At 45.6% G+C, this 27903-nt stretch overlaps 1 protein-coding gene across 6 annotated transcripts; it reads right to left on the minus strand.

Annotated features, from left to right (window-relative positions):
- LOC148775069 (uncharacterized) lies at positions 1–27903 on the minus strand. 6 transcript variants are annotated; one of them, XM_088845211.1, is made up of 4 exons: positions 27465–27903; positions 27165–27319; positions 494–647; positions 1–152 (listed from the first exon to the last, which is right to left on the minus strand). In XM_088845211.1, exons 2-4 carry the CDS (start codon positions 27284–27286, stop codon positions 135–137), a joined length of 294 nt encoding a protein of 97 aa, XP_088701337.1. In that variant the 5' UTR covers positions 27287–27319; positions 27465–27903; the 3' UTR covers positions 1–134. The 6 variants fall into 6 exon arrangements, 3 of the variants coding, with proteins under 3 accessions (XP_088701337.1, XP_088701336.1, XP_088701338.1); XM_088845210.1 differs by lacking the exon at positions 1–152 and having other exon boundaries at positions 411–647; XR_016039538.1 differs by lacking the exons at positions 1–152; positions 494–647 and adding an exon at positions 7815–8544.

Consider the following 27903-nt stretch of genomic DNA (forward strand, 5'->3'; position numbering starts at 1 on the left):
ACCAACATTTAGCAAAATGTTTCACACATGGCAGTTTGTGAAATAAACATTCGTCAATAAACGTTCGTGGGATGAATGAATGTTTGTAGGCGTGGTCTTTTAACGTCTTTGAAATCCAGTGGTGGGGTGTCCTCTTATCTGAGAATATGAGGCTGGAAGGAAGGAAAGGTAGAGAGGAATCAGGAAATTAAATACTTGAAGACAAATATATGTCTGCTCTGGAGCCCTAGCCTCTCTGCAGATGCACACGGAACACCACTTAACACGTCTCTTAGCACACTGCTGGACACCAGATATTTTCCTTCTCTATGTGGGTTTTCAAGTAGACTCGTGTTGCTGAATTGGGTCTGGAGCCACATGCATTCAAGAGCACCCGATTGAGAATCTCTTTTTATTTTAAACTGCAATTCCATCAATTTTCATATAAGACTCAGGCCGTGAGCAGTGATACAGACTCTGACTGCATCATCGCAACTACAGACGGGACACTTACACGCACCGACCCGTAAGTTACAGCAGCACGATGGACAGACGTCGACGGCAGACGGACTTGGATGGCTGTTTCGAGCTTCAGAGGAGATTCAGAGCCAATCATACTGAGTGACGGAGAAAGGCAGATACCATAGGACATCGCGCAGATGCAGAGTCTAAAACAAACGGGACAGTGAACTTACCGACATTTACAGAACAGAAACGGACTCACACACGTGGAACACAAACTTATGGTCACTGTGGGGCGAGGGGCTGGAGGGGTAAACCGAGCGAGCGGGACTGACACATGCACTCGGCTATGCCTACGATAAACAAGCACCTGTTGTATAGCATGGGGAACTCGAGGCAGTACTCCGCAAAGACCTTTATGGGGAAAGAAGCTAAAAAACAGTAGCTCTGTGTGTGTGTAACTGACTCACGTTACTGCACGCCTGAAGCTAACACACTGTAAATCAACTGTACGCCAATAAAAATCTAAAAATGAAGAGTCACTGTTTCCCAAATTCGACTGAAATCCGTGTGTGTGTGCCCGGTGTAGCTATCACTGTGTGTGCACAGCGCGAGAGGGAACATTAGGAGACCGAAACTCAGTACACCTAAGGTCATGGCTTTTCAGATCCTACGACGGAAGAAGAGCTTGGGTACGTTCAGCTAAGCTTCCTCCTCTCTCACGGCTCCAGAAAGCCCGAGTAGGGTGGAGAGGGGAGGGCTTGCGAGGCATGTGGGTCCGTCTCCTCAAGCTCCCTCCAATTTAATTGCGAGCGTAAATGACCCCCAGTCCTGCAGCATCTCAACCTGATGTGTGTAATTGACGGCCAAACATGTTTTACAGGCTGTTAAATGGTGCGCCCACGATGAAATGTATATACGGTTGATTAAAGTGATTTTTGTACAGAAGGGTCAGAGACATTAAAAAGTTAAAAGAAAGTGTGAGCTCTGTTCTTATTCTTCTAACCTTTGTTCGGTTTTCTCCCATAATTGACACCACATGTTTACTATGCCTATTTTGGTCAAATTTAAGGCTGTAAGTATTGTATGTATTTAGAAGTGCTCTTGAGATTAGGGCTCTCACGGAGGGCTCAGAAAGGTAGATTTCAGATATTATTGGAGCACGTGATGGAGGGCAGAGATTGAAATAAACCCCTCCAGCGTGCCCTGCATTAAGTTGTCTGGCTCGTGATGGCAGACGAAAGTAACAGTCCCTCTGAAAAGGATTTGAATGGACATCTAAATGATAATTACCGGGTAATTTTGTTTTGGTTATAATTTGTGCTGTTATTTTTATAACTGACATGAGACATAATAGATTTTCAGGGTTCTGCAACAACTAAGCAACAAATGGAAGCTGTCAGAAAATATTTGTAGGAACGGTTCTTGAAGAAAGCTGTGACGCTGTTGAAACACTGCACAGGCCGAGCGTGTTTTCAGCCCACACATCAGTGGAATAGTTTCCTAAAAATGTAACTGCCCTGGCTTGAAACATCCTCTGATTTTCATTAATGGGAAACCCACAGGGTCTCTTTCGGGATCTTTTAACTCGTCCCGTGTCACAACGTGAGCGTCACTGGGCACCGGGTGCTGTGGGCGCTGGCCACCTCCCTGCCCGTGGTCTGGCCCCGCGCCCTCCCTCTCCCTCTCTCGCTTCTCCTGGCCTCTCCGAGGACGCGGCAGGCTCTTTAGCTCCTGGTCCTTAACTGGCAGCTCTCAAATCGACGGCTTGTACTGACCTCTGCCCGAGCCATGAACTGAGACCGACGCACAGACCACCCAACCTGCCCACCACTACCAGATGGCAGTTACACTCGGCCCTTCCCGAACGATGTAATTTGGTAGAGTTGACCTCTCTGCTCATATGGCTCTGATTATTTGCTGACTTGTAATGTTAGGTCTTTGTGTGCAAGTCTGATCTTCCTCGCCCGACGATAAGCTCCTGGACCACAGGAGTGACGCTTCATGCTTTTTGTGTGTCTGCCCTCACTCCCTGAGCATGGCGTGGTGCCCCGCACAAAGTGGAAAGTCAGTAGGGACATGGAATATCCTAAAGGTAATTGGCAATGCCCGGATTGGCCACATCCCTGGCTAAATCTGCAGCTACTCGAAGTATGTTTCCAGTACCTTATTTCCATAGGTAGGAAATCACGGGGTGGGGGATATATTTTTAAATTTTACAGTATCTTATTTCCAGAGATTTGAAATCAAGATGTTCCATCTTCCTTCACTGAGTAGGAAATAGCTCTCACGGCCTGTGGTGGCAGTACAAGGCTGAAGCAGTTATAATAATCCTTGGACTCCAATCTGATAACACATTTTATTAACTGGTTGGGGCCTGGAACAAGACTTGTGGGAGAAACCAGCATGACTCAAGCAATTCTAATCTCCGGGCACAGAAACTGTACTTTTATTTGAGCAGTGGCTTTACTAGGGGAAATTCAACCAATCCTTTATTTTCTTTTTAATTATAGGGAAAGGGAAACTCAGCCTCAAGCACCCAGATACACTCACTATTACAATAGTTAGGTTGGCATTGCATTTTGTTTGCTTCGTGGTGATCTGGGGGAAATACACAAGAAGTTACCTATGTTTCTTTATGAATGTTTCTGACTTCTCTAATTTTTCTCGACTCAGCTTTTCCATCACATAGAGATCTAAAATAATGAAATCAGCTCTTACAATAATGAAAGAAGTTAGGACAAAGCACTGCTTTCCCGTTTATGTTATTTTCCAGAAAAAAAGATTCTTTCATTCCCAACTATATTTGTCCTCAATTTCTGTCCAGTCCTTGATATTAAATTTTAATTGAGATGAGATATTTTTGAGTCAAAAGCTCAAGAATGCAGACAAGACCTTTCTAATATGTTATAAAAGTGAAAATTCAAAAACACCGAAGTTAGAAACCATGTTTCTGATGGTTTTTTTCCATGACTAACCCATGTCTATTCTCTATGAAATTGATGTCAAAAAAGTATTATATATTTTCAGTAGGGAATAGAAGGCTGCCCTCTACTATCCTTGTCAGGACGCCGTATCCCTTTAATCATACTTTTCATTTCAGTACATTGAAATTTCCGTTACCAAGGACAACATCATAAATAAAAGTGTTTGTGAAATTTTACCTGCAGCTTTCTAACTTTGTGCATTAAGCATGAGGCCAGCAGAGAGGTGGTCAAATGTGAAAATTTATAATCATTTATTACGTACGGCTGAAGCAAGGAGGGAATAAAAGCGTGAAGGCATACATCTATAAACGGAAGCCGAAAAGCTTAAATGAAAAGTAAAGTGAATTTCTGTGTCTTGTCATAAAGTAATGAGAAGCTAGAGCTTTTATTCATAGCAACCCAAGATGCATTTACTCTCAATCTAGCTTCGGCAGTAAATGCTTCCCTGATGTATTGCTTTGGACTTACAGAGAAATATTTGTACTCTACATAATAGTATAGTTAGGAGAATTACTGCATGGTTGAGAAGATTCTATAAAGGTTTATAGCTGGCGGTGTTACTGTAATTTAATCACAATGTGGCTAATGTCGTACTTTAATATCTCAGGTTACTTTTTTATTTACCATTTATTAGTTACTGACAGAGTCAATCATCTCTGTATCATAAACAAATCATGGGCGGGTTCTATAGGAACCCTAAAACCCCAGAATAGATGGACTGTGCTGTCATACACTACCACATTTCCTGTAATGAGCTAACCATCAGATTATTATTTAGATCTGTGAAATGCGAGTCAGAATCCTCGTCCGCAGCTCATTGGCCAAAGGAAACCTGAGAGCATCTCATGTCATCAACGCAATTAATGCTGCACACCCTGCACGCACGGAAGTGAGTCATCGGTCCAATGTGAGCAATGATTAGAAGTGATTTCTGAAGAATGCTAAGGTACTTAGCTAGAGCTTCCATCTACCTGTTTTTTAATCTATTCACGCACATTGCCACCTTAGTAACCTTAGCTTTTAATTGAAGCAGTTGGTTTATCACACTGTGTTAGCTTCAGGCGCACAGCACGCTGATTCCGTATTTTTGCGGATTATATTCCATTGTAGGTTTTTACAAGATAATCAGTATTATTTTCTGTGCTATGCAGTCAATCCTTATTGCTTACTTATTTTATATAATTTGTAAGCTTGAACTGATGCTTTCTCATTAGAATTTTCTACAAAAAGATTTTGTTTTTACATTTGAAAATTAAAAGCAACTGCTATTTTATACACTCGTCTTGCTAGATAGACAGGTAGATGAATAATACATACACAGAGTGGCAATTAGTTGCTACCCACATCAGCCACGTTGATCGGTCGATGCAAGCGTTAATCCAGACCAGTGAAACAATGGGACTCGTGTGCGGGGGCCGTGGGACGTTGTGGAAAGTGGACTGAGGCCAAATCTACATCAAAGCCAAATTTAGTTTTCAGACCGTGGACAAGTCTCCTGACTTTCGTGAATGTCAGTAGCTCCATCTGTAAAACAGGAGTGGTGGCGGACTTCCCTGGGGGTCCAGTGGTTAGGACTCAGCGCTTCCACTGGAGGAGGCGAGGGTTCGATCCCTGGTCAGGAGTTAAGATCCTCCAAGCCGTGGGGTGCTGCAAATTAAGGGAGAACGAAAGGAATGATGACTCTTGCCCTACTCACCCCTCTATCGCTGTGAGAATCAAATAAGATGGAGGAAAAGCGTCCTGCAGACTGAAGAGGTGCGTGAGTTGTCTGTGCATTGGACATAAAGGACGCTGCAATCAACACAGAACTGAGCGCTCAGAGCAGACACTTTTCTATAATATTTGAACAACTTCTATGACAATATGGGTAAAAGAGTCAGGCCAAAAAAAAAGTCTGTCATTTAGTTTGTAATTATTGAGCACCTACTGTGTGTCAGGCACTGATGGAGCCTGTGGTATTAAGAAGAGTTGATGAAAATTTCTGAAGGGGTTATGAACTTGACCCACGTTCAGTGAGAGTACCCAGCCGAGTCCCATTCACCTCCTCTAGCTCCTTTACACAGAGGCGAAATTTTCCTCCATCCTCAGTGGGATTGATTAGATTTTCTACATTCCTTAATTTCTGGGAATGTGCAGGCTTTCAAATGCTCCACAGATGTTCAGCTCACGTAGGGCTAGTCCTGTGTGAAGTCGTTAGGCTCTAATTCAGTGGCAGTGACTGATCTCTGGTTAGGAGTTGATGCTTCTGGACATAAAAATAGTCCTGCTCCAAAGAACAACCTGAGATTAACAACTCAACACAAGAGAAACAGTCTTCAGGTACCTGAAGTGACCGTTCAGTTGAGAACTGAAATGTCAACACGGTCGTGGGCTTTATTGATTTTCCCATGGACGTTATTTAGCTCTGGGTGTCTGGGAGATCCCCTCCTTTTTCTGTCAAAAGTCTTGCTAATATTTCAAGGTGCCATTAGAGGGTCTACCCCTCGTATGCCATCACACTGTTTCTTACTTTTAATTCTAAGATTCTGCCTATGTTCCGTTATTTCATGTAATTATTTAGTACAGTTTAAATTTTTTAAAGCAAGGGCAGTCATCTTCTTCTTTTTCTTCTTTGAGCTCCTTTTGGCTTCTGGTGGCATGTCTTGCACAAGAAGCAAACCAAATAATCATTAAACCTAACTACAACCACTGGAAAAACATTGTCCGACAGAGGTGAGCATACAACATTAGGATTTTTATTAATAACACACTGGTGACCTCAAAAATAACAGCTAAGGCTATTTTAGGCACTAAAGAACCGTGGCATAGTGGGTTGGTTTTCCTTTTATGAAATTAATTTTAAAATATCACCAGTCCAGGGACTTCCCTGGAAGTCCAGTGGTTAAGACTCTGTGCTCCAAATGCAGGGGGCATGGGTTTGATTGCTGGTCAGGCAACTAAGATCCCACACGCTGCATGCCACAGCCAAAAATATCACTAGATTAACCTTTAGATGCTGTTTAAAAATCCTGTTTTCTCCTTTGTACATCATATGACAGTTTCTTTAGTAAAAAGCAACACTAGTCCCTATATTTTTTAGCACTGCTGTGGGCACAAAATAGACTCGAGAAAATAGAAGATTAAACACTTTCTAGGAGGCTTAGCTGTCTGAGAATTATAACAAACCCAGTGGATTGGCGCCCATCAGAACAAGCCATTGTGAAGACCCCGTGAGGAGTGGTTTGATCTTCGGGATTTGATGTTGATGGGATCAAAGGGGAAAGCGACGGGGTGAGGATGAGCCCGCTTTCCCAGCTTCCCCGTGATGGGGGCACGTCGTCCCCGTTCTAGAATATGGAGCATTTCATCTCAGGACAAGACAGTACAGAACTGTAGCAAAATAGGTTTGATGAAAGATGCCCAGAGCCTTCCGCTTGAGGTAATGTTTAACCATTTTCTAAACACGTTTATCTTCCTTTTCCTCTAAGATGTAGGAATAAGCTTAAATATTTGTGTTAGCGATAACAGAAAACCCCAAGCTAGCGGACAAAAACAACCCTGGGGAAGTCTTTGTGTTACAGTGGCTTGAACACCAAGGCACACTCCCGTCCACCGAGTGCCACTGCTACATGCGCAGAGCAGTAATGTCTTATTTGCTTCATGTCAAATGTCTAATTGTGCTTTTTAACATTAGCGTGTGTGTGCTTAGTCTTCAGTCGTGTCTGACTTCGAGATCCAAGGACTGTGGCCCACCGGGATCCTCTGTCCATAGGATGCTCCAGGCAAGAATACTGGAGTTGGTTCCCTTGCCCTCCTCCAGGGGATCTTCCTGACCCTGGGATCGAACCTACATCTCTTATGTCTCTTGTATTGTCAGATGGGTTTAACACTTGCACCACAAGGGAAGCCTTTTAACATTAGAGACTAAGGTGATTTAGTTCAAACTTAATAAAATTTTTGAAAGCCTACTCTTCCAGATCTTTTCTAGGTATGTGTACGTGTGCATGCGTGCGCATGTGTGCGTGTGCACCTATGTTTTGGAGGCTTCTGTGAACAGAAACACAGGTCTGTCCTGGTGAACTGTGCAGACCTGCCCACAAGGTCAAATGGCTTACCACATGTGATGCAGAATTACCTTCTTCACAAGGGATTTCATTAAGTAGGATCTCTCACACAATATTCAAGGCACATTTTCCCAATTTCTTTTCACTTTTGTTGTTTTTGTGTATTTCAAATGTCTATCCTCTTGGACTGGAATCTATTATTTTTTGCGATTTAAGAAGAACTTTTTTTTTTTTGCAAAATCTTGAAAAGATTTTATCCATTCTTTCAAAGAAGGGATGAATACACATGAGTTTTTCATGATTTGATTAATATTTAACTCTTTAATCCAAGTTTTGTTAGAGCAACATTTAAACCACTGTGAACCCTGGGACTTTTCCTTCACCTTTCAGTCCAGCGATCACTCCCTGGAGGTGCTGGGGCTGAACGGGGGGTGGGGGTGCCCCGGGGGGCTGGGGGGTGCCCCACTGCCTTCTCCCCAGGCAGCATTCCTTTCCCTCACGCCACTGATCCAGTGATCCCAGTTGAATCTGATTGTGATGATACGTTTCTTCCTATGACTTATTTTATTTTGTGATGTATAGACTGCAGATGCCATGGAGACAGGAATCAGCTCCGGTTTTGTTCAGCCGTGTACTCCTAGCAGGGCAGCGGCGGTGGCAATGGTTCTGAAGATGGAAAGTGGTGGCAGACCCGGCACACGGTTAGGCTGTGAGGCTGTCAGGATGGGACAAAGATCCTGGTTCACAGAACCGGGTGAGGGGTGGCGTCAGTTTCCAACAGAGGCCAGCCTGGAAGAGGGCCAGCTGGATGTGCAGACACGCAGCGGAGACGTCGAGCAGACGGCTGTCTACCTGGAGCGCGAGAGAGCGACCAGGGCTAGAAATGACCACCTGAGAGTCCTGGGCGTGGTCACAGCGAAGAGAGGTTATAGAGTGAGGAAAGGACTGAGCTGGACCAGTCCCGGAGAGAGTCTAGCACTGGGAGTTTGGGAAGGGAGGACGAGGCTGAGGAGACGCGGTCCAGGTTCCAGCTCCAGCTCCTGATTTCTGGTAGCCAGGATACTGCACTGTTTCTTTTTATGGAAAAAAAGAATGATCTCATATTCTGCAAACTCTGATCTGAGTCATTTGTGTCTTGAGACAAATCTAGATGGTTACTCATGGTTCTAAAATCTTTAATTGAACAAAGATGTGTTGGCTTGTGATGCAGTTAGACCATGCAGTTCTTCTGTTCAAAAAACCCTTCCAAAGGTTAAAATACTGCTATTTTATCTCCCATTTCCTGAGTTACAGTGTGGTTGATCACCTTTTCCTTTTCTTACATAAATAGGTAGGTGGGAGTCACCTTAAAATTTAGAGCAGGGGGTGGGGAAGAGGGAGGCCTGGGGAGGCACATTTCCAGACCCCTCAGAGCTCAGTTGGTAAAGAATCTGCCTGCAATGCAGTAGACCCTGGTTCAGTTCCTGGGTCAGGAAGATCCGCTGGAGAAGGGATAGGCTACCCACTGCAGTCTTCTTGGGCTTCCCTGGTGGCTCAGCTGGTAAAGAATCCACCTGCAATATGGGAGACCTGGGTTCGATCCCTGGGTTGGGAAGATCCCCTGGAGAAGGGAAAGGCTCCCCACTCCAGTGTTCTGGCCTGGAGAATTCCATGGACTGTACAGTCCATGGGGTCGCAAAGCGTCGGACACGACTGTCACTTCCCTTCCCAGCCGCAAAACCTCTCCTCCCTCTGCTCCCATCATCAGAGGCCTAACCATGGTTTACTTGGAATAATTCTCAGAATAGAAGCAATCAGCTCGCCTGGGGAGAGATTCAAGCTGCCAGGAAGCCTGGACTCACGGCTTCTCAGATGGAAGACCCTCTGGGGGTGCAGGGTGGAGGGGCGGTGACCATCCGTGCCTGAAGGCAACACCCCAGATGCCTTTGTGAGTTTCCCCTGTGCTGAAACCGGGGAGGAGGGCCTTGGGGTCTCCAAAGCAAAGGAAGGCATTTCAAGGAAAGGCCAAGCAAGACGCGGCCTGGAGTGTGTCCATGAGGCTGAGGAGGTCGCTGTCAGTGGGGGCGGTTTGGGGGAGAAGGGATTTTCAAGGGAGTGAGGAGGGGGTGGCAGGTGAAGAGACGCAGAGGAGGCAGCAGGTGACGCTCCACACCTGATGCTAAGAAGAGGGTTGGACTGGAGAGGAGGGGAAATGCACGGGAGGGTTCGGTTCTGCCGTGGGGGTGAGAGAGCTGAGCATGTTTAAATCTCTTCGGCAAGGATCCGCCGAGAAGGTGAGACGGATGTTCCTGTGAGGAAGGGGATGAGGCCGAGAACGGGAGTAACGCTCCTGAGAAGGACAGGACGGAAGAATGGGACCACGGGGTGGGGGGACGGGGGTGGGGAGGCCTTTAGGAGCAGGAGGGGAGGGAGGGGCAGGCGGGTTTAGGAAACTGCAAAGCTGCCCTTGAAATAGGCACTGGGTCCTCTGACCTTGCAAAGGAGGCAACTGAAAGTAGTTTAAAAACTTGGGAAAAAATTCTCACCTTGGAATGGTGAGTTCATGGACATTAGAAAGCCTCTGCCCTAAATCTTTTCGGTCCCAAGTGAAAGTAAAAGTCACTCAGTCATGTCTGACTCTTTGCGACCCCGTGGACTATGCAGATCATGGAATTCTCTAGGCCAGAATACTGGAGTGGGTAGCCTTTTCTTACCCCAGGGGATCTTCCCAACCCAGGGACGGAACCCAGGTCTCCCGAATTGCAGGCAGATTCTTTACCAGCTGAGCCACAAGGAAGTCCCATTTTTGGTCCCAAATGAACAGAAAATATGTGTTGAACTGAATTGATAAAAGCCTCACTATTTCTTAAATCTCCCGTTAGTGAGTGTTAAAAACCAAATCTTATGGGTTGCTGATTATGACCCGACGCAGTAAGATATGGAGAACCTTCTTCTCCTGGTGAGAGCACATATTTTACAACATATGAATGTTGGTATCATGAAGGTCATCAAACTTCGAAACCACGTTATCACTGACAAATTTTTGTTTCAATCCAGTAAAACGTGAGACTGCGTGTCCTGGGTGGCATGGAGGATAAATTAGGAGTTTAGGATTAACAGATGCTCACTGCTATATATAAAACAGACAAACAAGGTCTCACTGTGCAGCAAAGGAAACTCTACTCAAGATCTGCGCCTGCGTGCTCAGCTGCTCAGTGCTGTCTGGCTCTTTTGTGACCCCCTGGTCTGTAACCTGCCAGGCTCCTCTGTCCCTGGGGTTCCCCAGGCAAGAATCTGGGAGCGGGTCGCCATTCCTTCTCCAGGGGATCTTCCCGACCCAGGGATCGAACCCACTTCTCCTACTCGACAGGCAGATTCTTTACCACTGAGCCAGCTGGGAAGCCCAGACTACATCTGTCTAACTGGCTCAGTTCTAGAAAAGGGACCCACACGCAGCTTCCAAAGAGGAACCGAAGTGGAGGGAGAGTTGAAGGAAGGGCGAGGAGGGCGGGCAAGGAGGACGGACCGGGGAAGTGATTTCCTGACACGCAGCGTCCTCGCAGCTGCTGTGACCCGATCCCAGCAGGAGGGGCACCTCCCCCAGGAGAGTTTAACAACCGGCCGATAAGGAGAGAGAAAACAGAGATGTGGGGGCAAGATTAGGAGATTTAGGGTGGTGCCGTCATAGCCCGCTTGCCACCTACATCAGACTGCCAGCGCGCCCGGGAAGAAGGCAGACCCCTGGACCTGCTCCAGACCCGCTCCGGTGAATCTGAGACTGGAGGAGGGGTGGGACATGCTGGGTGACTTGTGTGCATGCTGAGGTCGGAAAACTCCTCACTTAGGGAAGCGCCAAGAGGTTGGTGGTGGGTGCCATGACAAAATCATAACGGAAAAGAAGCTGATCTTTCCAGCTCAGTCTTCAAAATTTAGTCTCAGCGCTTGCTTTGTAGCGTGTATACTAAAAATAACTTACAAACAACAACAAAAATCAAATAAACACAATTACTTATAGCTTACTGGGATTATTTTTGGGAACGACATTAGGAAACTTAAGAAAATGTAAAGATAATAAAAATCACAGAAAGTTCAACAATTAGAGACAATCCCCACTACTATTTTGGCTATTTCTTTTCAGTCTTTTTCAGTATTCAGATCTCAATATATTTATACAATTGGGGTCACCTGCTCTATCCTCTATTTCTCCTGACATTGTATCTATCATAAGGAAAATTTCAAGTTGCTAAAAAGCCTTTGAAAAATTAATGACTGCATATAAATTGCCAACATCCGCTGGATCATGGAGAAAGCAGGAGAGTTCCAGAAAAACATCTATTTCTGCTTCATTGACTATGCCAAAGCCTTTGACTGTGTGGATCACAATAAACTGTGGAACATTCTGAAAGAGATGGGAATCCCAGACCACCTCACCTGCCTCTTGAGAAACCTGTATGCAGGTCAGGAAGCAACAGTTAGAACTGGACATGGAACAACAGACTGGTTCCAAATAGGAAAAGGAGTACGTCAAGGCTGTATATTGTCACCCTGCTTATTTAACTTCTATGCAGAGTACATCATGAGGAACGCTGGGCTGGAAGAAGCACAAGCTGGAATCAAGATTGCCGGGAGAAATATCAATAAGCTCAGATACGCAGATGACACCACCCTTATGGCAGAAAGTGAAGAGGAACCCAAAAGCCTCTTGATGAAAGTGAAAGAGGAGAGTGAAAAGGTTGGCTTGAAGCTCAACATTCAGAAAACAAAGATCATGGCATCTGGTTCCATCACTTCATGGGAAATAGATGGGGAAACAGTGGAAACAGTGTCAGACTTTATTTTTTTGGGCTCCAAAATCACTGAAGATGCTGATTGCAGCCATGAAATTAAAAGACGCTTACTCCTTGGAAGGAAAGTTATGACCAACCTAGATAGCATATTAAAAAGCAGAGACATTACTTTGCCAACCAAGGTCCGCCTAGTCAAGGCTATGGTTTTTTCCGTGGTCATGTATGGATGTGAGAGTTGGACTGTGAAGAAAGCTGATTGCCAAAGAATTGATGCTTTTGAACTGTGGTGCTGGAGAAGACTCTTGAGAGTCCCTTGGACTGCAAGGAGATCCAACCAGTCCATTCTAAAGGAGATCAGTCCCGGGTGTTCATTGGAAGGACTGATGCTGAAGCTGAAACTCCAATACTTTGGCCACCTCATGCGATGAGTTGACTCATTGGAGAAGAGTCTGATGCTGGGAGGGATTGGGGGCAGGAGGAGACGGGGTAGGCAGAGAATGAGATGGCTGGATGGCATCACCTACTCGATGGACATGAGTTTGAGTGAACTCCGGGAGTTGGTGATGGACAGGGAGGCCTGGCGTGCTGTGATTCATGGGGTCGCAAAGAGTCGGACACGACTGAGCGACTGAACTGAACTGAACGTTATCACTTGGATGAAAGGAACTATCAACAATGTTTTCATCATTGGACATTTAAATTTCTGCTTTTTCCCCATTTTATTCAGTATATGGGGCTTCCCAGGTGGCGCTAGTGGTAAAGAATCTACCTGCCAATGCAGGAGACTCGGGTTTGATCCCTGGGTCAGGAAGATCCTTTGGAGAAGGAAATGCCACCCCACTCCAGTGCCTGGGAAATCCTATGGACAGAGGAGCCTGGCAGGCTACAGTCCATGGGCTCGCAAAGAGTCAGACATGACTGAGGGACTGAGCACACTCGGTGTATCACATACAGCTTTTATTATTTAAGATCCTGCCTTACTAAGTTAACGGGTCTCTTCCTCATGTCTCTTAGAAAGTTCAAGCAGGTCTCACTGCAGAGTTCTGAGAGGCATGCATGCCAGGTGTTTTCGAGCTGGGGTCCCAGGGGAGGGTTCTCTGCATGTACAACCATGGACTGGAAAATGAACTTGGCCTAGAAGTATATTGTCAGAAAGAGTGAATGAAACAGCTATCTTAATAAAATCAAAACCAGGGGATTTTGCTGAAGCTGCTTTCAAAACATGAATGACCCATGCAGACATAAGGAAAGAATAAAGATCTCAAGGTTTGGTTTCTATATGATTGTTTTGGAATTTTTCCAGTTACAAAGTGTTATTTACTAGTACTGTAAAAATATGCCAAAAATACATCTTCGAATGCAGAAGAGATAATTAGGTTTCACTGTCCCAAGTCAAAAGGAAAAGAATTACCATCTGATCTCTCAAACTCTGGCTACCTGCCTGGTATTTCCCTGCGATTTCACACTTTGGCATGGCCTTCGGGCAGACACCCGGAACGGCACCAAAGAACAAGGCTGCCAAAATAACCCTTTCACCCACTTTTCAAAGGAAACCAGCCATCTTAAATCTATATTTAGAGGACAGCTAAAATTAACCATTGCGTATGAAAATTATTGTTTTTGTGTCATATTTCTCACAGTGCAGCTATCCCTGATTACAAGCCAACAGAATTCATGGAATTTATAATAAATATAAGTTATCTCACCTGAATCTTCAAGCTTATAGAACTTTAACTAGATTGTGTCCATTTCCCTGCAAAACAAACCTTAGGCAAATTTTTGAAAAGGGCAAATTGTGTCTTTGGATATTCTTGCATTGATTTTTCGGGTTCCTTACATGTTCTGCTTTTTCCCTACATGAATCTCCATTATTAATCAGTACATCAGGTGACTCTGAGGCAGGTGACAGATATATAATGGGAAGAGGCACAGATGGGAAGGATTATATAAATACTGCCAGTGGGTGGTTAAATTATCCTGTTGAATATTGGCTTTTTCCTGTGTTTCCTAAAATGCAAGCAGGGAGGAGGCCCAAGATCTGTCTCCCTCTGGGCTGCATTTACTCTTCAACTACTCACTCACTCATTCAATCATTAATTTACTCACTCAATCAATCATTTAACAGACACATCTTAAATATAAGCTCTTATTAAACTGTAGGGAGTGGAGGGTGGGAAGCACCCAAGGTAGAAACGACTATATTTTCCATGAATTCTAGTGTGGAATTTGCAGACATTAAGAAGCAACCACAGTGTGAGATAAAATTCAAGAAATACCAAAGGCTACCTGCAGAGTACATCATGCGAAATGCTGGGCTGGATGAAGCACAAGCTTGGAATCAAGATTGTGGGGAGAAATATCAATAACCTCAAACACGCAGATGACACCACCCTTATGGCAGGAAATAAAGAAGAACTAAAGAGCCTCCTGATGAAAGTGAAAGAGGAGAGTGAAAAAAATGGCTTAAAACTCAACATTCAGAAAACTAAGATCATGGCATCTGGTCCCATCCCTTCATGACAAATAGATGCAGAAACAATGGAAACAGTGAGACTTTGTTTTTTGGCTCCAAAATCACTGCAGACGGTGACTGCAGCCAGGAAATTAAAAGACACTTGTTCCTTGGAAGAAAAACTTGCCCAACCTAGACAGCATATTAAAAAGCAGAGACATTACCAACAAAGGTCCATCTAGTAAAAGCTATGGTTTTTCCAGTGGTCATGTATGGATGTTAGAGTTGGACTATAAAGAAAGTTGAGCACGTAAGAATTGATGCTTTTGAACTGTGGTGTTGGAGAAGACTCTTGAGAGTCCCTTGGACTGCAAGGAAATCCAAGCAGTCAATCCTAAAGGAAGTCAGTCCTGAATGTTCATTGGAAGGACTGATGTTGAAGCTGAAACTCTAATACTTTGGCCACCTGATTCCAAGAACTGACTCATTTGAAAAAACCCTGATGCCGGGAAAGATTGAAGGTGGGAGAAGAAGGGGACGACAGAGGATGAGATGGTTGGATGGCATCAGCGACTCAGTGGACATGAGTTTGAGTGAACTCCGGGAGTTGGTGATGGACAGGGAGGCTGGGCATGCTGCAGTTCATGGGGTCGCAAAGAGATATGACTGAGCGACTGAACTGAAAGGATACCAATGTTTTCAGGAAGTCTTTTTTTTAAAAAACTTATTTCTACCTCATTTGGCTTCATAAGAGGATTTGGGGTAGTTCCAGGGATACATGTAATGCAACAGAATAAAAGTAAAATAGACGAGAAAGGCAGAAGAACATGAGGGCAGAAAAAGACGAAATCAGAGTCAACACCGTACTCGAAATGTCCGTCTTCAGTTAAGCACGTGCATTACCAGAGGTGGGCTGAGCCTGGGTCTGAGCTTTCTCAGCTGCCAAAGGAAAGAGCCCGTCCTGTGTTGAGTTCACTGTACCCATAATATATAAAGTTTCCAGGGCTCGAGGTCTGAGAGAAGTCTCTTTTGTGGGTATCCATTTAGGGTACTTTCGTGAGGCAGTGGACACTGTTCCCAACCACATCCCTTGCAAAATACAAAGCGGTGTTTCACAGAGCTATCTATTGTAATGCTAAAGTGCAAAACAATGCAGTTGGACCCTTACCTCACACCATATACAAAAATTAACTCAAAATGGACCAAAAACCTAAAAGTAAGCCCTAACACTAGAAAGCTCTTAGAAGAGACTTCCCTGGTGGTCCAGTGGTTAAGACTCCATGCTTCCACCCAGGAGACGTGGGTTTGATCCCTGGTCAGGGAACTAAGATCCTCTATGCCTTGTGGTGTGACAAAAGAAAAAAAAAAAAAACAACAACAACAAAAGAAAAGGAAAACACTTAGAAGAAAATATAACAACAAATCTTGGTGACCTTGGGTTTGACAATGGATTCTTCTATAAGGCAGCAAAAGCACAAACAATGCCAACAACAGATAAATGGGACTTCACCAATATAGAAAGCTTTTGTGCTTCAAAGGATACAACAAAGAATGAAAAGACCATCTGTAGAGTGGGCGAACATACTTGCAAATATCAGGAACTTCTTTCTAGAATATAATAACAGTGGCAGTATTTATAAAAGAAACATACAACTCAGTAATAAAAAGACAAATAACTCAATTTAAATCATGGACAGTAATGGGCTTCCCTGGTGGTTCAGATGGTAAAGAATCTGCCTGCAATGTAGGAGACCCAGGTTCAATCCCTGGGTTGGGAAGATCCCTTGGAGAAGGGAATGGCTACCCACTCCAGTATTCTTGCCTGGAGAATCCCATGGACAGAGGATCCTGGGGGGCTACAGCTCATGGGGTCGTAAGAGTCAGTCGTGACTTAGCGACTATACAACAACTTGGGGAGGACTACTGACAAGGTGAGAAGCCCTCATCCCAGAGGACACCTGGCGAAAGAGGTGAATCAAGACCACGTACTGCATAGCTGCATTTATATGAAATGTCCAGATGAATCTGTACGACAGAGAGCACATTAGTGCTCGCTTAGAACTGGGGAAGACAAAGAAGAGGGGGAGTTGAAGAGCGGCTCTTTTATTTTTTGGTTAGGCGGCTTACATGTTCCAAAACTGGTGGCATTGATGAGAGTGCAACTGAGTGTTCTAAAACCCAAACACCATTGAACTGGACACTTTGAGTTAACATTTATATCTCAATAAAGATGTTACCAAAACAGAAACAATCCTATGAGAATTTAAAACATTGCAATCAAGCATATGGCCCTCTGATGGTCTGACTTATCCCAGGTAAGTCAAGAATATCTAGAAAAAGACAAGCTGCATATCTTCCTGAAAATCATCCACGCATGTCATTTCTCCTAAGTGAGCTCTGATGTGAATGGAGTACCAGAGAGTTCACATTACGCTTTCTGGCAGGATCCTAAAAATACGATTTTTTTTTTTTTTATGATTGAGGATAAATTCTTGTACCTTGGCAAACCAAAATGGTGTTCTTTCACAAGGTCTGAAGGTTTAGATATACTCTGGTGAGAGTGCGCTGAGCTCAGTGCTGAAAATTAAGATGAAACAGCGATTTTAGTCAGCAGAACAATTGTTCACCATCCAGAATGAACCTGAACCATCACACTTGATGTGGTCCCAAGTACCACAATGAACTAAGAAGATATAAATTTAAAAAAAAGTGGTTATCTGTTCTGATTTTCTTAAAGTAAGTAAAACAGACACCGTAACTAAAAAAATAATAATTATTATTATTTTGAAGACGGGTTTTCAAGGGAGAGTCTGACACAAGCTCTGGGTGAATCATCATTATCTGCATGGCTTCACGTTATCTTGTGTGATGTGTGAAGTTCAAATATTATTATGTTGCCTCCCTCAAAAATAACTACAGTACAAGGGGAGGGAAGGGCAAAGGTCATCTTGTTCTGGGTACGACAGCCCCAGATCAGTCTTCTCCTTGACGCGTTCTTCTGGCTAGAAGGGGCACAGGAGAGGCGTGCAGGGATGACGCCTAGCCTGCTGGCATCGCCCGCTCAGAGCCCAGCTGCAGCACTGTCTTTGGAAGCTCAGGCTGCATCCTCAGCGGCTGGCCTGCTCTGGTCACTTTCTGTCACCGGTGTCACACTGGAGACCACTCAGGCCCATCTCTGTCACCTCGAAGCGCTGCCTCTCTGCCTCTGTATCCTGCACGCAGTCCTCATCTCAGGCTTTGGCCCTTCCCCAAATCAATCTCTTTTTAGTATTTGTTTTTGGCTGAGCCACGTGGCATGTGGGATCCTAGTTCCCTGTTCAGTTCAGTTCAGTTCAGTCGCTCAGTCGTGTCCGACTCTTTGTGACCCCATGAATCACAGCACGCCAGGCCTCCCTGTCCATCACCAACTCCCGGAGTTCACCCAAACTCATGTCCATCGAGTCGGTGATGCCATCCAGCCATCTCATTCTCTGTCGTCCCCTTTTCCTCCCGGCCCCAATCCCTCCCCGCATCAGAGTCTTTTCCAGTGAGTCACCTCGTCGCATGAGGTGGCCAAAGTATTGGAGTTTCGGCTTTAGCATCAGTCCTTCCAATGAACACCCAGGATTGATCTCCTTTAGAATGGACTGGTTGGATCTCCTTGCAGTCCAAGGGACTCTCAAGAGTCTTCTCCAGCACCACAGGCTCGAGACGCCGGCTCTGGCTCAACTGACCACGTGCAGAAGTGTGGCCGAGAAGAGCTACCCCATGCCCGAGGTCAGGGCCGGCGGTCGAGAGGAGCTACCCCACGTCCAAGAGGCGGTTGCTACGCGGGCGCAGGAGGGCCAAGAGGAGCTACTCCACGTTCAAGGTCAGGAGGGGTGGCCTTGAGGAGATACCCCTTGTCCAAGGTAAGGTGCAGCGGCTGCGCTTTGCTGGAGCAGCTGTGAAGAGATGTCCCACGACCAAGGTAAGAGAAACCTAAATAAGACGGTAGGTATTGCGAGGGGGCATCAGAGGGCAGACACACTGAAATCATAATCACAGAAAACTAGTCGACCTGATCACATGGACCACAGCCCTGTCTAACTCAATGAAACTAAGCCATGCCGTGTGGGGCCACCCAAGACGGGCGGGTCATGGTGGAGAGTTCTGACAGAATGTGGTCCACTGGAGAAGGGAATGGCAAACCACTTCAATATACTTGGCTTGAGAACCCCATGAACAGTATGAAAAGGCAAACTGATAGGATTCTGAATGAGGAGTTCCCCAGGTCGGTAGGTGCCCAGTATGCTACTGGAGATCAGTGGAGAAATAACTCCAGGAAGAATGAAGGGACGGAGCCAAAGCAAAACCAATACCCAATTGTGGATGTAATTGGTGATAGAAGCAAAGTCCGATGCTGTAAAGAGCAATATTGCATAGGAACCTGGAATGTTAGGTCCATGAATCAAGGCAAATTGGAAGTGGTCAAACAGGAGATGGCAAGAGTGAACGTAGACATTCTAGGAATCAGTGAACTAAAATGGACTACTTCACTGACCAGTGATCAAACCTGCCCCCCCCTGAAGTGGAAGCATGGAGTCCTAACCACTGGGTCGGCAGCTCGTGCGTGCTAAGTCACTTCAGTCATGTCTGACTCTTTGGGACCCCACAGACTGTAGCCCACCGGGCTCCTCTGTCTGTGGAATTTTCCAGGCCAGAATACTGGAGTGGGTTGCCATGCCCTTCTCCAGGGCATCTTCCCAACCCAGGGATCAAACCTGTATCTCTTATATCTCCTGCGCTGGCAGGCAGGTTCTTTACCAGTAGCACCACATGGGAATTCATGCTGTCGTTCTACATTTATTCCCTTCAAAAATACAGATGGTAAGAGAAAATAGCATGTTACAAAACAGAAAATAGTGTGGTCCTATTTTTTAAAAATGTACATTCATATCAATAAGCATGGAGTTTCCTTTTTGGGGGGGCCACATTGTGTGGCTTGTGGGATCTCAGTTCCCTGACCACGGGCTGACTCCGGGCTACGGCAGTGATAGCGCCACATCCTAACCACTAGTTTCCTTTTTTTACCAACAAAAGTGAGATTATACAGTTTGGCAACTTTGCCATTGACCTCTCTCCGTACTTAAAAATGACAAAACGTAATTATCCATACAACTGTAAATTTACTAATAAATCATGTTCATTTTCTTTGATACTATTATAAACACAGACTTGTATGAATTTTTAAATGTAATCACTCCTAGGGAGAAGAATTTGGGGTGATTTTTACTTTCCTTGTTGTTTAGCCGCCAAATTGTCTGATTCTTTTCGATCTGATGGACTGCAGCCCACCAGGCTCCTCTGCCCACGCGGTTTTCCAGGCAAGAACACTGGTGTAAGTTGCCATTTTCTCCTCCAGGGGTCTTCTTGACCAGGGGATCAAAGCCATGACTCCTGCGTTGCAGTTTGCCATTGAGCCACCAGGGACGCCCCTTTGTATTTTTCCCACCAGATTTTTTTTTTTACAATGAAGAAATTTTTTTAAAAAGCAATAAATCGCTCTTTTAAGCATAAAAAGCTGGTCTACATACCAAAAACAAAGAAGACAAAAACTCTGATTTCAAATCCTCCAAATAAAGCACGAGAAGGCAATTGGATGGTCTATGTGAATAAGATCTGGGGTTTTCAGCCACTTCATGCATCTCACCCGAACCCAGGAACACTGTGGGGTGCCGCATGCTGCAACTCTAACGCACTTGCAGCAGATGATAATGCTGAATTACAGCGTGCTGACCTTGGCTTTGAGCTTGTCCAGACACTCATAGATCAGCTCCAGTTGTAACAGAGGCCTTACAATCCAGGGAATGTTCAGACAGAGGACAGACGTCACAGGTCAGCGTTGAGAAAACCCCCAGCAATCAGCACAGAAGAGACGACGCAAGAGGATGCATGCTGGTGTCCTCAAACCCTTCCTGCTTTTGAAAGCAGGATGGAGTCCTTCCGTGTTGCTCCAAAGAGCAAAACTAGGGCAAGGCAGTGGACTCACACAGAGGCAGCGTCCAGCTCAATACCCGCGTACACCAGCGCCGGTCGCGCACATCAGGAAGTGCACGAGCTTCCCACCACTCTCAGTGTTCACTCTCAGGGAAGTCACGGCGCTGGGGGCTGATCCAGACAGCGAAGCCCCCTTCTGCCCATGAAGGCACATCCTCAGTGGCCCCATAATCCGCTCACTTCTCACTACATCTCTGTCTTCAGTCACTTCAGTTCAGTCGCTCAGTCGTGTCCAGCTCCCTGAGACCCCATGAACCGCAGCACGCCAGGCCTCCCTGTCCATCACCAACTCCCGGAGTCCACCCAAACCCATGTCCACTGAGTCGGTGATGCCATCCAGCCATCTCATCCTCTGTCATCGCCTTCTCCTCCTGCCCTCAGCCTTTCCCAGCATCAGAGTCTTTTCCAATGAGTCAGCTCTTCATATCAGGTGGCCCAAGTAATGGAGCTTCAGCATCAGTCCTTCCAATAAATATTCAGGACTGACTTCCTTTCGGATTGACTGGTTGGATCTCCTTGCAGCCCAAGGGACTCTCAAGGGTCTTCTCCAGCACCATAGTTCAAAAGCATCAGTTCTTCAGCGCTCAGCTTTCTTTATGGTTCAACTCTCACATCCATACATGACTACTGGAAAAACCATAGCTTTGACTAGATGACTCTTTGTCAGTAAAGTAACATCTCTGCTTTTTAATATGCTGTCTAGGTTGGTTACAGCTGTCATCTCTGTCTTATCAGTTACTTTGAACTATAATCTCATGGGGAGGGATAAACTAGGAGCTTGGGATTACTATACACACATTTCTATACATAAGATAGACAACTGAGAAGGATCTACTATGGAGCACAGGGAACTCTACTCAATACTCTGTAATAGCCTGTGTGGGAAAAGAATCTGAAGAGGAATGAACAGTTGTGAATGGATAACTGGGTCACGATCCTGTACACTTGAAACTAACACAACATGGTAAATCAACCCTATGCTGATAAAATAAAAACAGCAGTTACTCCTGCTACAGTTGCACAATCCTTAGTGGAGCAGCCTGAGGCCACAGCTCGGGGCTCCTGCCAAGGAAAATAGGAATACATCTTGCCGAACACCCTCACGTCTTTCCACTTGCAGGATTTGTCTCAATAAAGGAAAGTTTTGCTAATAACAGACAGGCAGTGCTGCCTGAAATGGGCAATGACGATTCAACTGCCTCCTCCTGATGACCCGTCAGAATCACTCAGCAGGTCTCCCATCGATTGCAGCATCCTCTGTTGGCAAGGACACTTTTCTGTGAATCACTGGTGTCTACGCCGGTTACAATCAGGCTTATAACACTTCAAAGGCTATGAATAAGGTTATTTTATCACAGCTATTTAAAGATGGCCATTTTGACCAAGTATTCTGTGCGAGAGACATTCTAACCTCTTAAGGTTGACCCTGCATGTTGATTTTAACCCGGACTCCTCTTTTCTTCCACCCCTGAGTCTGGCTCCATTACGAAGCCTTCCCCATTCCGTCATTCCCGTCCCATAGCAGTCTGAGCTCTTCCTCATCCTCTCCCCTCGAGGAAAGGCTGTGATTCCTCAGGAAACGGCGCAGAAGGCCTTAGGTGGGCACGAGACACAATTTCTCATCTCTCTCTGGGCCCCCTTTCTTAGATGCAAAAGTCTGAAAGGCAAGGAGTCAAATGAAGAAGCAGTGAATTAAGATGCTAAAATAGTGCCCCGTTGGCTAGGATGGGATTGCTGTTGTTCAGTAGCTAAGTCTTGTCTGACTCTTCGGCGACTCCATGGACTGTAGGCCTTCAGGTTCCTCTGTTCATGGGATTTCCCAGGCAAGAATACTGGAGTGGGTTGCCATTCCCTTCTCCAGGGGATCTTCTTGACCCAAGGATTGAACCGGCATCTTCTGTGTTGCAGGCAGATTCTTTACCACTGAGCCACCAGGGAAACCAAACTCCTGAAGGGAGGCTCATTTTTCAAGCGAGATTGTTAATTGATTGTTTTTAATCTGTTTCCTGTTATTCTCTATAATGAAAAAGCCTTTATTTGGTCTTGCTTAGAAGTTTCACTTCCAAGAAGAATCATTAATTATTCATTTATCGATTTGTTGATTTCCTCAATTATCCATTCACCGATCCATCACAGCCGTATTGAACACTGTGTTCAACAGGCAGGGAGATGAGAAGGGACAAGACGCAGACCTGCCCACCAGCTGCCCATTCTGCAAACTGGGCAGGAGCTCCCTCCTTGATGCCCTCCAAACGGTAAGGTCAACATCGGGACACCAGTAATGTCATCTCTACCAGCGAATTCTCTTCCCAAAGGCCATTCTTGAAGAAGAGGGTTTGTATTAAGATGGCAGCTCTCTGGGAAACTCCTGCTCACCCTTTGAAACTTACAGACGACACTTAGCGAACTGCCTGGCTTCTTATCTGGTAAACGTTCCTTGGCTTATCCTGGTACCGTAGGATAGCAAGTAATTCCCCAGACAACTTGGGCACTTCGTTGTTTATCTTTCCATCTCCCTCTCCCAGAGAGTTAACTCCTCCGGGAAGGACTGAGTTTTAGCACTGCTACACCCCAGCACCTGGCAGTGAGTGGGGACACAGTTGACACGTGTTGGCACCCCGTCTCCAGAAGGGGAGTTGGGGCCGCCTCTCCGTTCGGATCTCTCCGCAAACTGTTGGGATGCCAAGGTGCTGGACTGGCTGAGCAGCAAGGGGAGGGAGATTTGGAGAACTCCTTTTCACGTAAGGGACAGTTCTTTCCATCCTCTTCAGTCTCAGCGTTGTCTGTCTTCCAAATGGGTTTTCCCCTTGCTGGGAACTGCTCACCTTAAGCCAGTCATTTCTGCGCATCTGTGCTTTATCCACAGCAGCGCAGTGGAGTCCCCGTGTTTAGGGGTCCTGCCCTCTGCGCCGCATGCACTGGTCTGAGCCAGAGAAAGGAGTCACTGCTCTCATTAGGCCTGTTACCCTGGGTAGCCTATACCCATGGTGATCAGATTTTATAAACAAAAATCAGAGCTTCTGTTCAGTTGTGGAGGGAGAGACTCACGGGATAAGGCAGAAATTGGGGCGTGGTGGACATGATGCCCACGGTGGGGTCACTGGGCCTGCCCCGAGTCCAGTTCTCAGAGCGTCTCGTGTGTGCCCCCTCTTTGAAGGCGCCACAGTGGTTAGCAGGGTTGACAGAGCACCGAGCCGCCCTTGCCTCTTATTCCGTGAGAAGGGCCATGCGCTTGGACTTGGGCTTGAATTCCTGGCTGTTACCTACTGACCTATGACCCTGGGCAAGTGGGTGGGCATCTCTGCGCCTCTCTGCTTTTCTGTTAAAGGCTGAGCTGGAGAGCAAGTGTGCTGAAGCACACCACGTGTCTAGTGGGACCACGGGCACGGCACACAGGCCAAGTCCTCTGCTGTCTTCCTCAGCTCCTGGGGACAGGCTGAAATGACCACTTTATGGAACCAAATCAGATTAAACCAAAACAAGATTTTTTAAAAATGTGAGAAAAGGTAAAAACAGCAGCTTTAAAATTCTGGCTTCCAAATTCCTGAATATTTCACTCCAGGAGCTGTGGTCACGTTCAGAACAGCCTGGGTTGCACTTGGATTGGGGTTCCCTCACCCCACTGTGGGCGCCAGGCTGGATGCTGTGTCTTCCTTGGGGTCAACAGAGGCCAGCGTCCCCTTTTGTAAGTGCCCCTCTCTGCCGAGTGCGACGGTGATTCTACTTCTGTCATGGATGTCGATGAGCGCGTTCAGCGTACGATTCACAGTCTTGTCACAATCACATTCTGCATTTCTTCAAACAGATACTGAAATGTATGGTTTATCATTTGGGGTAGAAACTCACGTTCTCTGAAGATCTGCTTATGTGATGTTTCTCAGCAAGTAACATTGTGAAAGTTGGTGGTTGTCTAATAAAGCTTCCTGGTTTCAAAATCAGTTTATTTCCTTGTTTCCTTATGAGTGTGTTTAAGTTCATTCTTGATGGTTTTTCCCTAAAATTTTCCAAGCTATTAGAAAGAGGCTGACTAGTGCATTTGTACAATGTACACAAAACTCTGAAAGGAAAACAATTTAACTGAAATTAAACCACAGTGAAACTGTGTCTGCGATATGTTATTATGTGAAAAGACAAGAAAGTACAGAAATAGCCCTCTTTCCCTTTTAAACATAATATATGTACATGTTTAGGTATGATAAAAAGACTAGAAAGGTACATACCAAACTGACAGCAGTGGCTATCCCCAGATGGCAAAATTACAAATGACTTCAGGTTTTTTTTTTCTAATTTCTAATTTATGGGTCACTTGACAGATAGTCTAAAATGAGCATGTGTCCCTTGTTTAACAAGCGTGGAAAAAAAAGTTACTTTTCAAAATAGGTTTAAAATATGTTCTAATTTAATATAAATATTTTATATTATTAATATAATAAATATATTTATCATATAAGATATAATATAAAGTATAAAATTTTTAAAAATCTGACTTCTAAAATAATAAACTGGATGGACAATGATGTTAAGGTTACTCATACACGAAGAGCTCTAACAAATCAATAAAATCTCAAGTGCCTCAACAGAAATATTTATAAAGCGCCTGAAGAGACAATTCACGAGAGAAGAAACTTCAGTGTCCAACACAAATAGGAAAAAACTAGACCTCATTCTTAAAGAAACAGAAATTAAAGATGACAAACCTCACCAAATTTTCATTAACTGTTTGACGCTGGAGCAGAGCAGTGAGTCAGTAACAAGAGTCCCCATCTGTTGAGTGTTTGCTGACAGGCAGGCACTGACCTGAGCCCAAAAGCTTAAGCAACCTGTTCGTGATGACTCTGAAGCCAAACCAGACTCTGTGAACTAGAAACTCCGTGGGTCAGTGGGGCAGGGAATAGGGACCGCAAGCCTCCTGAAGAATACTGACAAACTGCTTTCCAGGAGTCTGCCTCAAAACAAGCCCTCTTGCCAACTCGTCAGATCCTACCTTCTAGGAATTTACCCCTCACGGTCAGATAATTATTTTCATTACCTGAAAATAATCAGAATGCCAACAAAAATAAACACAAAAGTGTGCTAAAGTAAAACATGCAACTTAGAGAAATAGTGAAATAAAGGCTATTATATTCTATTTTGCTGTCCTAAACATAGCTATTTTGAGGAATTTTTAGCGACCTAGCAAAAGGCTCATGATTTAACACTTCAGACCAGTAAGACACACTAGCCAGATCACCATTTGGAGAAGCCCACAGTTGATAAGCCCTCATCCCCAGGTACAGAGCTTCCAGCCAACTTTTATTGTGTCCCGCTCTAAACATATGTAATAGAAAACTAAAAAGAAAAAAAAGACACCCCCAAATTGTTAAATTAATACCACTGGTATCCATGAAACGAGAATAAGATACTGTTAAAGGACAAGAGAAATTCAGGGACGAAAATAAGAGTTTTTGAAAATTAAATAGTATGGCACGACAAATTAAAAACTCAATACAAGGTCAGAGACTTCCCTAGTGGGCCAGCGGCTAAGACTCTGAGCTCCCAATGCAGGGCTCTGGGCTCAGTCTCTGGTGAGGGAACTAGACCCCACATGTCACAGCTGAGACCCTACGTGCTGCAACGAAGAGCCGGTGCAGGCAGACAAGGGAATATTTAAGCAAACAAACGAACAAACGCAGCAAGAGGCAAGAAGACGGAGTCGGGGAAACATCCCAGAAAGCAGAATTGCTGTGCTTAGTCCCTCAGTCGTGTCCGACTCTTTGCGACCCCATGGACTGTAGCCCACCAGGCTCTTCTGTCTGTGGGGATTCTCCAGGCAAGGATACATGCCCTCCTCCAGGGGATCTTCCCGACCCAGGGATTGAACCCAGGTCTCCCACATCGAAGGTGGATTCTCGATCATCTGAGCCACTGGAAGAGGGAGTAGAAAGCAGAATGGAATGTGAGAAGAAAAAAGGAAATTGATGATTCTCTCCAGGAAATCCAACATTTAAATAATAGAGTGTTTAAAGGTGGGTGGTGGGACATCAGGGGAAAGAGAGGAAAGGATCAAAGAAACAATTTGAGAAAAATTCCCAGACGTAAAAGATAAGCGTTTCAGACTGAAAGAACCTCCAAGCGCCAGCTTGGACAGTGAGACGCCATGACAGCAAGAACACCATCAGTGCCCGTGGATCAGCTGTATTGTCGTTGCTGCTTAGTCACTCAGTCCTGTTTGACTCTGTGAGACCCAATGGACTGCAGCCCGCCAGGCTCCTCCGCTCATGGATTCTCCAGGCAGGAATACTGGAGTGGGTTGCCATGCCCTCCTCCAGGGGATCTTCCTGCCCCAGGAATCGAACTCACATCTCCCGCATTGGCAGGTAGATTCTTTACCACTGAGCCACCTGGGAAGCTCATATTCTAAGAATAAGCAGATCGGCAGAGTCTGGGGGCTTGTCCGCCCCCCCGGGGCCCCACCCACCTCTGGGACTGCTCGTCCATCTCGAAGAGCGTCAGGACCACCTCATCCGTGCAGGTCTGCGCCAGCACGTGAAGCACCTTCCGGATGGTCTCCTGGGCCGCGGCGTCCGTGGCGCTGTGCATGTGCGGGTAAACGTGCTCGATGATCTCAGGCACCTGCGGGGGGTGGGGGCGGAGCGCCTGCTTTCCGGGTGCTGGACACCCGCTCGGCAGGAGCCTCGGACCCAGGCACAGTCAACTGTACCTCAACAAAACTAAGTGAATACAATAAAGTTTAGAATAATAAATAAATAGAACGAACCTGTGCAAACGCTGGGACTAATGAAGAACAAGTCTCCAGACAGAGCAACGCAGTCTTCCCAGAGAGGATCAAGAGCAACAATGACACCCGGCTCTGAGAAGCAGCCCGAGAAGCTGGAGGGTAACTGCTGGAGGCCTTCCGACTTCTGAGGGAAAGTCATCTCCAAGCTAGGACCCAGTACCATCCACCAAGCATGAGGGAAAGACAAGAGGCGTTTTCAGATGTGCGTGGCCACAGCTTCGTGTCCAGTTCCCCCTTTCTCAGGAAGCTACTGAAGGACACACTCCACCAAAAGGAAGGGGTAAACCCACAGAGAGGAGACTCGGGGTCATGAGCAGAGCGGGCTATGGGGAGCCAGGTCCACATCTTCCACTGTGGAACGCCCGTAGAGGGATTGAAGACCGAGAGCTAGGAACTAGTCAGATAAGCAGGTCACTTA

Source organism: Moschus berezovskii, chromosome 17 (assembly GCF_049115385.1).
Source record: "Moschus berezovskii isolate FMDL1 chromosome 17, NW_MosBer_1.0, whole genome shotgun sequence".
Classification (NCBI taxonomy): domain Eukaryota; kingdom Metazoa; phylum Chordata; class Mammalia; order Artiodactyla; family Moschidae; genus Moschus; species Moschus berezovskii.

Coding starts and splice junctions, on each gene's coding strand:
- LOC148775069 (XM_088845210.1), bottom strand. CDS start 27,286: ATGCACAGCGCCACGGACGCCGCGGCCCAGGAGACCATCCGGAAGGTG. Junction 648..27,164: donor ATGGACGAGCAGTCCCAGAG/GTGGGTGGGGCC, acceptor CGTTTGTTTTAG/ACTCTGCATCTGCGCGATGT.